The sequence below is a fragment of the Vanessa atalanta genome, chromosome 24 (assembly GCF_905147765.1).
Source record: "Vanessa atalanta chromosome 24, ilVanAtal1.2, whole genome shotgun sequence".
Classification (NCBI taxonomy): Eukaryota; Metazoa; Arthropoda; class Insecta; order Lepidoptera; family Nymphalidae; genus Vanessa; species Vanessa atalanta.
The window spans coordinates 7,024,403-7,041,010 of NC_061894.1; the positions used below are offsets into that span (position 1 = coordinate 7,024,403).

At 37.9% G+C, this 16,608-nt stretch overlaps 2 protein-coding genes across 2 annotated transcripts; one reads left to right on the forward strand and one right to left on the reverse strand.

The window, feature by feature from the left end:
- Positions 1-1,659: 1,659 nt before the first annotated feature.
- On the reverse strand, positions 1,660-2,914 carry LOC125073386 (dynein light chain roadblock-type 2-like). The gene is made up of 4 exons (XM_047684199.1): positions 2,813-2,914; positions 2,669-2,747; positions 2,451-2,551; positions 1,660-2,326 (listed from the first exon to the last, which is right to left on the reverse strand). The coding sequence occupies exons 1-4, from the start codon at positions 2,813-2,815 to the stop codon at positions 2,216-2,218; spliced, it is 294 nt and encodes a 97-aa protein (XP_047540155.1). The 5' UTR covers positions 2,816-2,914; the 3' UTR covers positions 1,660-2,215.
- A 284-nt stretch (positions 2,915-3,198) lies between these two features.
- Positions 3,199-16,097, forward strand: LOC125073335 (guanine nucleotide exchange factor rei-2-like). Its single transcript, XM_047684122.1, has 9 exons — positions 3,199-3,394; positions 3,868-4,059; positions 5,120-5,305; positions 6,338-6,459; positions 8,009-8,190; positions 12,196-12,371; positions 12,562-12,793; positions 13,504-13,636; positions 13,714-16,097. Exons 1-9 carry the CDS (start codon positions 3,344-3,346, stop codon positions 13,832-13,834), a joined length of 1,395 nt encoding a protein of 464 aa, XP_047540078.1. The 5' UTR covers positions 3,199-3,343; the 3' UTR covers positions 13,835-16,097.
- The last annotated feature ends 511 nt before the right edge of the window (positions 16,098-16,608 follow it).

The window sequence follows — 16,608 nt, forward strand, 5'->3', positions numbered from 1 at the left end:
CAAATCAATAACTTTTAATTATGACTAAATGGATTGAAATTTTTCTGCACAACCGTTCTTTCAATCGGAAGTATGCCTTGAAAACAAATTAATAACTATAGTCTCATCACAAAATATTCAAACATAAACAAAACAATTTGTGAAAACGACGAAAGAGTACAAATGGGCTTACAATTCAACTTAAGTATAAAAGGAAACATACCATAGCGTCCAATCAAAATGGAAATTAAGAAAACAAAAAGACGTAAGAAGAACCGAGATGACGCTGTGGTTGTATCGTAACTAAACGTTGTGGATTCTAACACGGGTAAGCAGCAGTGAGTTATCATGTGTTCAATTCAATTTATTTTGTGTTTGCCAGTGAAGGAAAACATTCCTGAGGAAACTTTCAAGGGTCGATAAATTTACCACCACACGTTGGAGCAGTGTGGATTAAACTCTAAAATGCGATGACTCCTTAGGCCAACCATGGGCTAATTAACAGGGCTTATAACTCTCTTGTATTAATATATCATAATTCATTTTGATTTTTTCATATTAAACAATAAGAGTCATTTCATTTACATAACGTGTCTTCACAATACCACTTAAAGCCCCATAATATCATAGAACATAATCGCTGAATATTTTTTCATTTTATAAATTATCAATTTAAAAATGAATATGTTTTTGTAAGTATATTATAAAAAATATTCAGTGAAATAATTCCGCCTTAATTTATTTATTCATATATATTTAATAAAGAAGATTTCTACAATTTGTTGTTTTATTTACGGCCCAGACATTTATTTTTGTTCTAATATTAATATTCGTCATGTTAGCCTGTTAGGGATTTGGAGCATGCGGCTTCACAGTTAGCCCCTAGACCAATGTTTATATTTGATATAGTTCATTTGTTGTTCTGGTACTTATTTCTTAAATGACGATTCAAAAGTGCTTGCAAAAGCCAACTTGAATAAAGTATATTTTGAAAAAAAAAAAATAGCAATCGTATGAATTATCATCACTAAATTGCCGTTCTTGGCGTAAAAAGATTTATGACAAAAAAAATAACATTCTCTTAAAATTGCTGATAATGCTGTAATCTATTGCAATAGAAATAATAATAAAAATACATAAAGCTTAGATTAACATAATATTTCATGCGACTAATAGCTCAGCTATATTATGCATTAAAAAAAATTCTAATTGTAAATACAGCAACATTGAAAATAAGCCAAACCATCGCTCGCAACGACCTAACGATACATATTACAGTGCGGATCACACGGACCAACCCTAACCGTAAAATAAATAAAAACATGAATAACAACGTATAATTAACAAAATTTATCTTGGGTTGATGAATCTCTCTATCGCAGCGCCATCTGGATTATGCTTTAACAGTAGTGAACTACTGTATAGGTGTGAACACCTACAGCTATTATAATGCCGAGTTTGAGTTGTAAGACTATATGCAGAACCTTCTAGTTGCCAACGTCACATAGGAAGGAGAATACACTAACATTGAGTAGTTGATATTAGATTATTATTTTAATCTCGAATCTCAACCAAAGTCTAATTTTTTTATTTGAGCCATTGGAATAGGCTTTAGGCTTAATAATAAACACAATTCATTTATAACTTATTTATTAGAAATAATAAACTTATCTCCTAAATATGAGAACATAAATAAATGAATATGAAAATTTCTATACAAATCTCAATGGGAATATAAAACCGAAGATCGATTACTTTTTAAATAATATACATTATACAATATCTTTATTCACAAAAATATTATAATGCCCAGTTTAAAAACATAAATTCATCTGTTTTCCCACTTCAGTTTTGAGAACAAGGTAATTAAAAAAAAAAGCAATGTTGTCTGCACAAAAATGCACAGAAAAGATATATTTTTTAAATTATTTATCAAGTAACAATATATGCTTAAAATTTCACTGTACCAAATTTAATTTTAAATAGCACTGATCTTTCGGAGCATCATGGCTATTGAGATATACATATTAAAAGCATAGCATACTCAATTACTGAAGGTAAAGCCACAAGAAGTAGTTAGTGTTGCACTATAATGGACTACAAACAAATAAGTATCCCAAGGTAATATCAAGTGGTCAGACAAGAGACATTGTTCTGTGGCTTCAGAATGTTGGTGCAATACTATAATTGCGAAGAAAATTACATTTAAGCTTAATTGATCTTATAAATAAACAGACTAGTCTGATGTGTTCTGAATGACTATTAATATGAATTCCCGATCCGGTGCAATCAATATCTCGTGCCTTCTACTTCTCGCTCTTAAAAATGTAAGCTCATTTGTAGAATCCTGAAAATTTAGGAAAGTAGATTTTATCAGCAGTCGATTTGATATGTATTTTAGATATTAAATAGAATAACATAGGCTATAATAATAAAACAAGCATTTGTAATAAGATGAAATTTTAAGTTACCATTTCACGGACAACATTTTTAGCTTTTTCTGTAAGTTGACCGATCAATCCAGCATATAGAACAGAAGTCGCGTTATCCAAAGAACTCTTAATTGGAATGCCTGCGAAAAGTATTACCTATGGTTAAAGTCATAATGTAAACAATATTTTATTAAGTTATTTAGATAATGGATCAATATTATGACAAGTTACTAAGGTAATGAATAAATTGATCAAACCTTCGTGATTTACGATGACGACACCGATTACACCTTTGTGGGCTTGAATTCTTTTGATAGTTTCCTCTACTTCTGTCGCCTGAAACATAAAACGATGTATTCACGAGTAAATTAAAGAGTTATTAAGAAAAGTAATGTTTATACCATTTTTAAATATCGTTTTCAGTAAAGCTAAAAAGTTATGTTTGCAATTTGATGCGAGAGGCGAGACAACGACAACAACTGTCACTTGCTTGACAGACGGTCACTTTGGAAAGTGACAGTGTTGCTAAAGACGATTAGTTACGTATTTCATTAGTTTACGTGTTTCTTAAAAAAAAAACCAGTAAGGTACCTTCTATCACAAAAAAATACACCTTAAATGAATGGGTAGCGATAAAACATTTAATTAGTGTAATCTGAAGTATTTATAAAATTTAACATATTCATTGAAGAAAAACTATTTAGAACATCATTAAGTGGCAATAAATTCAAACTTGACGTTTACCATAGACTATAGACAACAACAATAAGCAAATCCGCAGGCGGAACGAGGCTTTGTATATTAATTTTTGTGCCCAATATTCGCTTTTTAGCGATGGCGTTGAAAAGTTCCACTGAACAATAGCAATAAACCGTGTATAAAGTTTTACATTGAATGTAACTTTGGCTAAAATGTATGTTATTTGAGAGACAATGAGCGATAGTGCCGCTGAATGCTCTGAAACACTAGATCCTCGAGTACAGGTAAAATAATCGATAGTATAAATTACTTTAAACTACTCTGCAAGGAATAGATTATTTTTTATTGTAGGTGGTCATCTTGATCAATTGATATAAATACGCGGAAGAAGTTAGTTATGATAAAAATAAACGAATGAATAAGAAAGAACGAAGTTGTTATGCAATTATTTATTTATTTATGGGTATTTTAATTAATAAAGAAATATTTGTTTATAAAACTTTATCTCCTATGTCCAAAAACGGAGTTTGTTACAACAAAATGTTTTATTCATTATTTTCTTATTGGATTAAAAATATATTACTATTACCACAAATACCAATAATATTAAAAAAAAACAACAATATATTATAGCAAGTACTTTTATATACTGCGTACTTACCCTATATTGTTTTGAATTAACTAGAATTTTTAATAAAAAAATAAAAAAGATGTTACTTATTAATTTACATTCTTAGTTTATGCTTTTCCTTCTCAGATTGAGTTAGAGAGGCTTAATACAGCAACAGATGAAATAAATAGACTCGAAGTTGAGTTAGACGAGGCACGTCTTGCCTTCCGTCGACTTCTCGCAGAAGGCCATCTGCGAATACAGCAACTAACAAAGAAACTTGGCACAAGTGTACACAAAGCACGTCCTTACTATGAAGGTAGATTTCGAGCTAATATTGTAAGTATTAGCAATATACACACAAATTTACAAAAGATATATCTATAGTAACACTCAGCTGTAACAGCTCTAATACTGAACTAAAATTGATTAAATTTTGAATAAATCAAGCTTGAACAAAAGAAAGATAGCTTTATTATATACCTAAAACTCAAGATCGTACCCATAACACGCAGACTGAAACTAGATAATAATTAAAAAATGTTGTTCTAAATTTACTTATGCTTCCTTTTTTTACTCATGTGTCTATGCTAGTGCGCAAAACATTCTACCAACATCACATATAAACAGACGACATATAAGATTAATAGGTTACAAATATTGGAGAGCTTAATGATAACATTCAATTAATTATTTATTTGTAACAAAAATTCACTGCTATATAAAAAAATAAAATTCAGTGGTAAAATTCAGTTGCCTTAAGCTGACATCGGATTTACATTATCTATATTTAACAGATAGGTAAACAAAGCACAGATAAAAAAATTAAAAACAAACGAAAGTTCAAAATTATATAGCAATCAAAATAATATCTAGTAAAAATCGTGTAAAGATATTTAAGAGAATTTCATTGCATGTGTTTCTTTTTTTTTTCTAGCTTGTCATTCCCAGCTTATCTAAGCTGTTGAGTTTAATAATAAGTTATTTATCAAGGCACATTCCTGATCATTTTAATTATTCCATTTTTTTTTTTTTACTTTTATATTCCTGTGACCAGTTACATTATGTACATAATGTTTCACAATAAGATCTATTGTTATGTTTAGAACATACATCAATATTTATTATAATTTACAAAATCTTTTCTTTATAATACAAAAGAATTGGTATTATTGTGGCCGAAGATATAAAATAATAAAAACAGGAGGATGAGACACTCGCTTGTAACAAAGTTGCTTTTCGTATATATTACGTATTTAAATAAGAATTTAGTTCTATTTTTTTAAGTTCGGTTTTATATAATATTATTTAAACTGTATTTTTTGTTATTTTACTAACAATTGAGCGAAAGCAACTTCATTCCTCTTGTTTTTTTTTTTATTTGTATATCGTTCTTCAGACCTCGCAAGAGCTGCAAACAGCCAACCTTGCGTATGACAAAGCGAACAGCGCCCATGCCGCGGCTCGTGAAATGGTCTACTTGGCAGAGCAAGGCTTGGCGAGACTCGCGGAAGGTTCAGGTGGTCTCACACTCGATCCCGCGTGGCAGGAGATGCTCAATCACGCAACACATCGTGTTAACCAGGTACGACATCAATAAAAAAAAACTTTTATATGGAGATTCTTATATAAAGTGCATGTGTGCAATGTGAACTGCTTGTGTGAGTTGTATTGCTACGCTCAGAATCTCTATATACATCACACGCACACTAAGTCAAATGACAGAAAAAAAAAATCATAGTTAACTGGAAATATGCTCTACTACATATTTCGAATAACAATGTTTTTAGTCTATATGCCATATTTTGGTTTTTCTAGTAATTGTTATTTAAAATAAAAGTGATTATTTGTCACCTCAATTCTAAATTTTTAATTTCCTGGGTTTCTAATTCGTTGCTTTTTCCGAGTATCAAGATATCAGTACATCTTATGGAAAATTGAGTATAAATCCATCATCGAATCACTTATGGTGATTAAATAGTCTAAGATTTTTTTTAATTTTTTTAATAACTAGTGGGTCTCCCGCAAACCTTCTTGTTTATTCAAAAGATGTTTTAGGATGTTCGAAACATATGACAGACTTTTTTTTTTTGACATCATTAAATTGTAAACTGCAAGTCACTCAATCTAAATTTGGCGCCAAAATGATGAAACCTCTTTTTAATGTTTTTTTTTAATATTAAATAGTATACATTAGTGGGGATAGAATGTTTACGTTTTCATTTTTTTTTCTTATACAGCCATAGAACCGCTCTCTAACCGGCCGGCCGGTTTTATAATGTAACATTATCATCAAATATCAAAAAAATCTATAGAAGACAAACAATTAATTTATAAACTTCAGTACTTTAACATATTCTTCTTCTAGAAATATTAATCATTCTTCTAATTACCAATGCGTCACCGACCTTGGGAACTCAGTCGATGGCGCACCTTCGTATAGAACAAAAAACGTCGTAATTATCAATAACATTTCGTTGCGTTAAAAAATTATATATTTGTAGAATCTAGAAAAGAATAATACGGCTTCGAGTAGTTTATTGCCTATAGGCCACGACCTAATTAATCCTCTCCAATAATAGTTACTTCAAAACCTGACAAGATATTTATTATAAAGGCAGAGTCAGACCGTGCGTGTGCCACGGTGACGCAGCGGTCTAAAGCCGCGACACACAGGGCGGCCGCTACGCTAGTCCAGCAGCTACAGAATGGCTTAAAACGACACATAGCCAAGTCACGGTAAGGGTACTGGTGATATATCACATTTATTCTCGAATGATCTAATGCTAGTTGAAATTTTATTAAAAAGAATAAAAAACAGCTTGAGCCATTTAAAAAGAGAAACCATTATTAATTAATAGTAATAATTTCACATGCATGAACATTGCTATTGAAAATAACAAAAAAAAGAAAAATACACTGTAAACATAAACTGGTTGCATTTGTTGTGCAGAAATATTCCAACACACAGGAAAACTAATGACATTAAACTAAAACAGTTTTTTTTATAGTGGCAAAGACATGCAACGAATGTTGCCAGTATAAAAATCGTGTTTCTCTTATAAATTGTACTAATAAATAAAATATTACAAATTTTTATTTCATTGGATTGGAATATTTCTGCACGGTCAACAATTCCGGTCCAATTTTAAGCTATATAGTTTTTCGAATATAGAATTTAAATTCGCATGAAACGGAGTGTATTAGCACAAATTATTTTTAACTCGATAAATGGCAGTGACGCTAAAATTAATATATAATATCTATATTTAATTGATATTAAAACTTCTTAAGTCTCGCTTCGTCAGTAGCTTAGATTTTAGAGCACTAATACTCATTCTAAGCCGATCTATTTCTTTGCTTGTTTAGTTTGCACATTTCTCTTTCAGGCACGCGGCGACGTCGCGTCCAGTTTGGTATATTTTTTACACATTTATTTTGCATATAAGCACTTTATTCTTTTCACCTTAATTTGCTTGTGATTAGATAATAGCATGAATTTGGAAATTGCATATTATGAAATTTAAGTCAAAATAAAAGAGGAATTTAATTAAGATTTATTGTTGATTGTGTTAAAATAACACGTTCGCCAACTTTTTGGCAGATCGGAGCATCGATCGGTGTCTGTCTGGTGTATGCTCTGATCTAAAATTCAATTCTGGTGTTCCACAGGGCTGCGTACTATCACCTACTATATTCCTTCTGCATATCAATGACATATCGTAAATTAGTAACATTCACTTCTATAGATACGACTGCATTGTAAACGCCGTGTCAGTCCGCGCTAATATTTCTCGAGAACACGTCAACGAGAATCAGAACAAAACTTTGTTTGAAATCGACTCTGTTAAAAAGAGTCTCAGGCTGTGGCTGTCTCCTATGAGATCGCATCTCGGCTTAGAACGTAGTTGGTCCGAAACCATTGCCCATCATAAACCGTTTTATAGGCACGTCACTTGTGCTGCTAGTTTTTAATCCTATTTCCTAACAATATATTAAATTTCCTTTAACGATATCCTATCTATAGTATATGCCAATGGCAGAGAGGGTGAACATAAACCTTAGATATACATATTGATATATTATGTACAACAACCAGTTCTTAGTTATTACATTTTTACATATTTATTATTTTATACTACATTTAGCCACAATAATTTTGCAAAAATAACTTTGCCAATTATCAATGCGTAATAGTATTTCAATGTCAAAGCTGTTTATTTATGTTTTCTCCTACCGTTGGAATTTACTATATTTACTTTGGAATATTAATCAACAACTCTTTCAGACCGTACTTTGAAGAGAAAGCTCGTATAAACGCCGCACTGGAAGCTCAGAAGGCAAGGATCCAGACTTTGGAGGAGCAAGTCGCGGAAGCTAAGCAAAAGTATTCAACAGCTCTCAGAAACTTGGAGAGAATATCTGATGAAATACATCGACATAGATCTAGAAGACAGTCGGCAAAGAATGGTATGATTTTTGGCTTAGTAAGTTATAAGTGAGCCTTTATATATATTTTTATTATGTTATAGGTGGCAAACGAGCAGGAGGCTCACTTGATGGAAAGTGATTACCACCTCCCATGGACATCTGCAACACCAGGGGGGTTACAAGTGCGTTGCCGGCCTTTAAGAAATAAGTACGCTCTTTTCTTGAAGGTTCCCAAGTCGTATCGGTTCGGAAAAACCGCCGACGAAAGCTGTTTCCACAGAGTGGTTGTGCGAGGCAGAAAATGCCTTAAAAATCGCGCTGTTGTGGATTTACGGACATCTAAGTGGTGCGGGTGAAATTTAGAATTTTGACGAGATGTCCGAAGGTGAAATTCAGCTGCCGCGATTAATCCAAACAATTCCTCGCAACACTCCCCGTGGAAAATTCGGTAGAAGATGCAGAGTAATCCAACATCTCTACGCAAAGCCAAAGGATCAAGCAGATCAGAAAGGGCTTGATCGTTGATAATTCGAGCTGCTCTACGTTGGATACGGTCAAATGGAAGGAGCTGGTACTGGGGAGCACCCGCCCAGAGGTGAGAGCAGTACTCCATGTGAGGCCGAATTTGCGCCTTGTATAGTCTTAGGTGATGGGCCGACGTGAAATACTGTCTTGCCTTGCTGAGCACACCAAGCTTTTTTGATGCCAATTTGGCTTTGCCTTCCAGTTGACCGCGGAACTGAACGAGGCTCGAAACATCAACGCCAAGTATTCCGATACTAGCTGTGGCGGCTAACGGAATGTTCTCGAATCGTGGAGATACGACGAATGGTGTTTTTTTGGCGGTTAACGCGCAAACTTGCGTCTTTTTGGGGTTGAAATGGACTAGGTTTAGCCAGTTCGAGACTTCGTTTAACGAAGACTCGATTTCAGACACAAGTTTGTTTCGGTTTTCTTCGACGTTTTCCCGAGAAATATTAGCACGGCCGATGTAAGAGGTGTCAAAGGTACTGTCGTCTGCATAGCAGTGAATGTTCCTGATTTACAACAAGTCATTGATATGCAGAAGAAACAGAGTAGGTCACAGAACGTGACCACCACTTGTGGAACACCAGCGTTGACGAATTTTTGGTCGGAGCATGCACCGTCGACAACGACCTTGATGCTCCGATCTGCCAAAAAGCTGGTAATTCAATTGCATAATTTCCCGGGAAGCCCATAGGAAGGAAGCTTCGAAAGAAGCGCTTTGTGCCACACGCGATCGAAGGCCTTCTCTATGTCCAGACTGGCTGCTAATGCCTCCCCCTTGCTCTCAACTGCTTCCGCCCAATTATGAGTAAGGTAAACTAGAAGATCACCGGCTGAGTGACCCCGACGGAAACCGTACTGGCGGTCACTAATCAGCTGGTACTCCTCTAGATACCGCAGGAGCTGACAGTTTACAATGGACTCCATTACCTTGGAGAACAAGGGGGTGATAGATATAGGCCTATAATTGGACGGGTCTGAGCGGTTACCCTTTTTGGGAATCGGATGCACCAAAGCAGTCTTCCAGGAGATCGGGACGACGCCTAATGCGTAAGATTGCCGGAAAAGACGCGTTAAGATCGGTGCCAACTCGGGAGCACATGTCTGTAGCACGATTGGAGGGATGCCATCGGGTCCACTCGACTTATGAATGTCCAACGAAAAAAGTGCTTTACGAACTGCACTTTTCAGGAATTTAACCTCCGGCATCGTAGTATCACATCGCGGGATTGTTGGTGGTATCACATCACGGGATTGTTGGTGGTGAATTTTCTTGGTCATCCAGAGTCGAATTCGACGCGAAGAGAGAGCCTAAAAGATCAGCTTTCTCCTTCGCGGTATGGGCCAATGACTCACCGTCCTTGTGCAGAGATGGAAAGGAAGGCTGACAGAAATTCCCAAGAACAGCCTTAGCGAGAGACCAGAATGCACGTGTTCCTGAAGGGAGACGCATCAGTCTCTCGCCAATTCTGCCAATGTACTCCGTCTTCGTCTTAGCAATCACATTTTTGAAGGACCTAGAGGCAGAGTTATATTCCTTTCTGAATGCGCTGGTCTTTACATCACGAGACGCCGATGCGTTAGCCCAGTCATGGTAACGTTCCCATTTTCGGCGTGAGGCCGTTTTGCAGAAACGACCAAACCAGGGCTGGGACGCAGAATACGGAATGAACAGTTCCATACCCTGAAGCACCACAACGGCAACAGAGTCGGCAATAACGCTCGGATCATCCAGCGAGAAACAAACCTGCCCCCATGGGTAGGAGGCAAAGAAGGACCCCATCCCATCCCCATCCGCTGACTTGTAGTGCCACACGCGGCGGCAGCCCATGAAACGAGGCCGTGAGTACCGCGTAACCGGAACTGTACTCCGAACGAGACAGTGGTCCGACGAGCCCAGAGGGGGATCGACGATAACCTGATAGCTATCCGGATGAGAAGTCAGCAGAAGGTCCAACAGGGAAGGTGTATGATCCTCCATGTCCGGTATTCGCGTTGGCGAGGTAACCAGTTGTTTCAAAACATATGCTAAAGCGAAGTCGAGAACAGATCTACCCGCATGATCGGTAGTACGTGATCCAAGCCATTCGGCATGGTGGGCATTAAAATCACCAAGAACCACGATCTCTGCGGATGGGATCTGCTGCAGTACGGAATCTGTAGCCATTTGAACGTGCTCAACCAGTCGGTCGGTTTCGGCATTACCGCTATGGGACCTATAAAGGCAAGCGTAGATTCGCGGATGGTCGTCACAATCTACACGCAGCCAGATAATCGATAGGTCCTGTCCTTCAAGGCTGCCGAGGCGTCGAGAGCAGATATCATCTCTGACGTGCACGCACACCCCAGCTCGTGGTACAAAGGAATGTTCCAATTTATACCCGGGGTAGGAAAGAAAAGTCGTATCGGCAGGAGAAGATATCTGAGTCTCGGTAAGAAAGAGCAAGGCCGGCTTCGCCGTTTCATGGTGAAAGTGAACGGCGTTCAAGTTCGAGTTGAGTCCCCTTATGTTGCAGAAGTCCACAGTGAGGGTGGTAGGGGTTGCCTTATGATGCCTGCTTCGCTTGCCCCGAACAGTGGCGAGCGCAAAATTGCCCCCCCCCAGAATTCGGAGGGCAGCCTGGGCATCCCTGCTCAGGTGGTGTACGTCCTGAGCATGGATGCTCAGAGAGGGATTCTCCACCGCAGTCGCTGATGGTACCCTTCTGGGGTAATGTAACCAAATTCTACACAACCATCATGTTTGGGGGGGGGATCGGGCCTCCGAGACTCTCACATACCAGACGAAACGCGGTAGCATAGCTAACATTTCACGCCGATTTTAAGTGAGAGAGTGGTACTTCCCCGGGCGTGCCGGCCCATTCGGCTGCAACCCGAAGGTATGCAGTGTGGCACTACCACTTACAAAATATAGTTCGGGGTGTCAAAGTAGCATGCGCAATCATGCTGTCCATGATGGATTGGGTACTGCTGCTTATTTAGTGGGTATTTTGGTGTGGGGCGAACCAGACGTTCTAAGCACCGACGAGTCCCACACAGAGGGGGGAGCCAGTTTGAATCCCAAATATCCCCACTTCATATAGAAGAAGCGCCTAAGAGCGTATAAGATTTCAGGAAAAACATTGTACATCGACAAAAATCGGTAATAATCGTATCGTACTTGACTAAATTGATTGTCAACAATTATTCGGTCCTAAAAGGCACGTGCAATTTTAACTTTATTGTTTTTATAGAACAAAAAATGTCGTTTCTAAGAACAGAAACAGTACAAGCGGGCATAAAGAGGCTTTACGTTTAATACACCTCTGAGTAAAATTTAATGCGATTCCAAAGTGCTTGTAAAAGCCTACTATGATTTCGATTTCTGATAAAAAGACTGTTCTGTTCTTGGGATTAATGGATACATATGTAAACAGAATTACATTCATCTCATGGTTACCATCCGAGCACGAATTAATTACATTAATAAGATTTACAGATTATATATACAGCCATAATTCCGTTTACAATTTCCAGACATCGATCGCTCAACAATAACGGACACTGCGAGCGAGTCCAACGCGAGCGAGACGCTGGAGGAGCTGTGTGCGCACAACAACGACGAGCACGTGCGCGAGTGGCTGCGCAGGGTGGACCGCAGCGACCCCGACACCTGGACCGAGATCGACCTCGACTACTCCAGCCCCGAGGAGGTCAGGCGGCTGTTTCCGTTTCTTGACTAACTATGCTGTTGATTTATTTCAAATCGGGGACTGTTCTCGTATTGCATAACGGAGGGTGGGGGCTCGTTTGCTTTGGATATTTATGACGACTCGAGGGTCATAGGAGTCTGGATGATGATGTGCGATTTAAGCCAGCTGATGCGGACCGCACTCTCCACAGATAAGTTTCGAAAAGTGCTCGCTCCGGCCGCGCTCGTCGCCCGACAAGTCCCCCCCCAGCCCGCCGTCGTGCCGCGCGTCGGCCGCGTCCCCGCGCCGCATCATCCCGCGCGCCCGCGACGCGCGCGACGCCCGCGACGCCGCGCTGCGCGCGCACCTGCGCCACGGCCGCCGGCCCAGCCTCGACGCGCTGCTGCACGACACCGGCGAGAAGGTCAAGGAGATGTTCCAGGGTGAGTCGCGTCTCGGTGATGAGATCTGGTGCTTCTTTTGCGTTCAAAGATCAGTGAATTTAGTCAAACAGTTGTAGCTAAGATTATGAGAAATTTAATAATCACTGATGTGTTTAAACAATTTTCTAAATACTTAATAAGTAAAAGTTAAGTAAGTGGATTCATATTGTATCATAAATAAAGATATATTAATCGAGAACTGTCAGTAGTGTACAATATAGCTGAGTTATTAGCAAATCGCATGTTATAAGAATAATTTATAGTCTATCTCCACTCTTTGGTCGATTCTAATAGGTCGTAGGTATGACTATGGTCTTCTATTCCGACGTTATGGGTCGTCTGACGGTAAATGATCTCCACTGCCTATAGATATTGGTAATAAATATTACCCACTTTTTTCAACGCTAATGCACCGACAACCGATTACGTATTGCCGTTTGGTGGTAGAATATGTAATGAATGGGCGGTACCTACCCGGACGGGCTCGCATACTACCGCAGATCCCAAAGTCCTGGGTTCGAACCCCAGGTCAGATCGATAAACGGTTACTGTGTTCTTCTATCGAAACATTCTCAGTAACGGCTCGAAGTCTCAAAGTAGGATTTGGGTCTCCGATGTGTGCACGTAGAGCCGTCGGTTCCGCGCCTGCACTCTCCCCGGTCGGGTTACGAGACTGCCCCCTCCCGAGGTCACGTGTGTACCCCGCGCAGGGCTGTCGCTGTTCGGCGAGCGGCGTGGCTCAGGCTCGGCGCCGCGCAGCCCGCGCGCGCGCCGCTCGCCCGCGCCCGACGCCGCGTCCTCCGCCTCCGACGAGCGCTACTCCGACTCCGACAGCCTGGCCAGGTGCGCTCGATATCCGCCGCCATAAGGTAGGTGACGCTCCACCCCGAGGCCCACCTGACGCTCGCGCTCTGTTCCAGCGTGGAGATGCTGACGGACGACCAGATCGCGTCGCTGATGCTGGACGCGCAGCTGGAGGCGGTGTGCGAGCGGCTGGCCGGCGTGTCGCGCTCGCCGCACTCGCCCGAGGCGCGCTTTTGAACCCCCCCGCATCACGAACCACGTATTGTAACCATGTGTCCGCTGAGAAAAGATAGAACTCCAACGCCCATACGCCGACCGGGATAGATCGGGATTTTAACCGTATTTAGTCAACAGTAAGGTTCAATTTGCAATCTTATAAAATTCACGTTTAGATGTATTTGTACGTTCACATAATTTATTCGGGACTATGAACCTCATAGTTGTGGCATAGTGTTCGATGTATGATGATTTGAAATGTGGTCGAGTGTGTATAGTCGTCTGAGTCAAAGTATTTGAAATTATGATACTACACGTTGTTGAAATTGATCCAAGTTAGGATTTGTAGAAGTTTTTTAAACGACTTTATACCTAATTGTTTAAGTGCTAAGACAGCAATCGCCTTGCGTAATTCGATCAAAAACGCGCTTGTTTTCAAATCGTTCAACACTATTTCTCAAGTTTAAAATAAACGACGCAATAATTACGTTCCAATTTACGCAAGTACTGTATGGATATTTTATTATCGTTCAAATGAATTCGTCTCTACAATGTTTGTAACGAAACCATCATCGTTGATAGAAATTAAAGTATTTGCAAAGCATATCAAGTATTCCCAAATAAAAATAAATGACATCATCAACATTTTACAAAAATAGTATTATGAACATATTTTGTTTGTGCCTAAAACATTACTTAAGTATCGAATTGTCCCATTCTCCCATTTTACCATAGGAGGGGGGAAGAGTGAACGCTCAGGTAAACATCATGATGTTAATCACTCACCTAGAGAGAGCTCATTACTACGATTTCCTGATACCAACATTAATGGTATAAACAGACAATATATATCGTTCATAGAAAGGATGCAACGCAAAAATTGTACTCTTGGAAAATGAGGTTTATGACCTTAACTTTAAAGTTAATTTCCCAAAACGTACAATATTGGCGTTTAAGATTTTCTTCTTTTGAAATGTTTTTAATATATGAAGAATTATACATATGTTAATTTAATATCAATAAACGTGATGACTTTTGGTTTCCTCTCAAATATACTTAAAGTTTTAAACAATTAAAAATAATAAAATAGTATTTCCATCGTTATATGAAATAAATTAATATAAAAATAAAGTTTGGAACGATATTTCTTCCGGTACATAATTGTTATCTAAAAAAATATTAAATAATGAAATTGCAAGTAGAACTTATGAAAATTAATATTACGGAATATTATAGAAGCCATACGGTAGATCCGGCCCTGACAAAATGTATATCAAAAGTGTCGTCATTTAAGAAGTTTTTTCGCTTTAGCATTCATTGGAAATTTTCCAATAAATAAATGGATGTGGAGGTTACATAAACTCCAAAGCAAAAACACATACTTTTGAAGAGGCTTGCATTAAAGCAATGTAAATAATAATACGCACTGCTGATTGGTTGATGCCCATGTGGCAGATGTTGATAAACACAAATTATTGAAATGAAAATTCGACAACATGCTCGCAATCTTCGGTGAAGGTTCACGTGTAACCACATAGATTATGAATTGAAGTCTCGAAGTAGAGTGTCAGTCATGCAAAGCCACTTCGGATCGCAAGCGTAGATCTATTCACTCACGAAGGCACGCACTCCACGTCAAATTATCGACGTTGATTGGTATTTGTGAGTAACGCTCACGCTTTCAATGTCTCAGTGTGCGTTAGGCACTAAAGAGTAGAGACAGCAAAAAAATACGACTATATTTGTTGAGTTTATTTTATTAAAAAAATATATTTTTAATGAAGGGGGGGTTCGCTCCCTGTTTGTGATTGTAAGTGAATAGTTCTATATCCTATTAACCGAATCGGCTACCGTTTTGATTTTGTTTGCATAATTGAGATGAAAATTCATCTAGAATACTTAAACCACCCGTATGCTTGTATTAAAGAAAATTATTCGATATGTATTTAATTAATCGAGAACATAATCACGCATTTTATAGGATAAGTACGATACGATGGAATTGAACGCTTATATCAATGGAATAAGGTGCACTTTAGCATCACTACTAGCTTTAGTAATCGCAATAAATTTCGATAGTAATGCTCACAAGCGTCGCCTATACTTGCCTAGTTTATTTACGCTAGATTTAAATATAGATGTAACTAAGGAAAAATATATTAGAAAACTAAATGAGTACACATTAAATAGAACTACTGACAATTGAGTTCCTGTAACCGCTCTCCGTCTCCAATATCAAATCAGCTCATTAATTATTAAATTATTTATAATAATTTTATTTAAACAGATACATAAAACATTAGTAAGTTTAATTACAAATTTAATATACATAACTTTCATTTAAGGTTCATTCGTTCAAAGTGAAGTTAGCAACGAATGAATGATAAATTACATATTTATAGATAGATATCTATCTCTAAAGACTCATGTTTATACTCTAGCCGGAAGATTATATATCGTAATAATTAAGTTAAAGCAAATTATTTAAAAATGATGGTAAATTAAGGATTAGTAAGGCAGAATTACCAATATAAACTACAGAGGGACTGACTTGGTTCGGTTGACAACTTTAGCAATGAATTAATAAATTCATGAAAAAAGTCGATTGACAAACAGTGGAGTTAAAAAATACCGAACAGTTGTGTTTAAATAAATATGGTGCCTAATACATAAATATTTAAAAACCGTCATCTGTAAGCTTTTAATCGCAGCCTTAGGACAATTATTTTCATAACAAGCATGCTACTTGTTACCCTTGCTCTTTTCATTACGTCACTATAAATAAAATACGTAAT

Bases quoted from the DNA above. Each gene is read 5' to 3' on its own strand.
- LOC125073386 (XM_047684199.1), bottom strand. The intron at 2,552-2,668 runs GTTTGATCAATT...TACTTTTCGCAG, and splicing joins CGTCATCGTAAATCACGAAG to GCATTCCAATTAAGAGTTCT. The intron at 2,327-2,450 runs GTAACTTAAAAT...CTAAATTTTCAG, and splicing joins AAAATGTTGTCCGTGAAATG to GATTCTACAAATGAGCTTAC.
- LOC125073335 (XM_047684122.1), top strand. From the start codon at position 3,344: ATGAGCGATAGTGCCGCTGAATGCTCTGAAACACTAGATCCTCGAGTA. The intron at 4,060-5,119 runs GTAAGTATTAGC...ATCGTTCTTCAG, and splicing joins GTAGATTTCGAGCTAATATT to ACCTCGCAAGAGCTGCAAAC. The intron at 12,372-12,561 runs GTCAGGCGGCTG...CACTCTCCACAG, and splicing joins ACTACTCCAGCCCCGAGGAG to ATAAGTTTCGAAAAGTGCTC.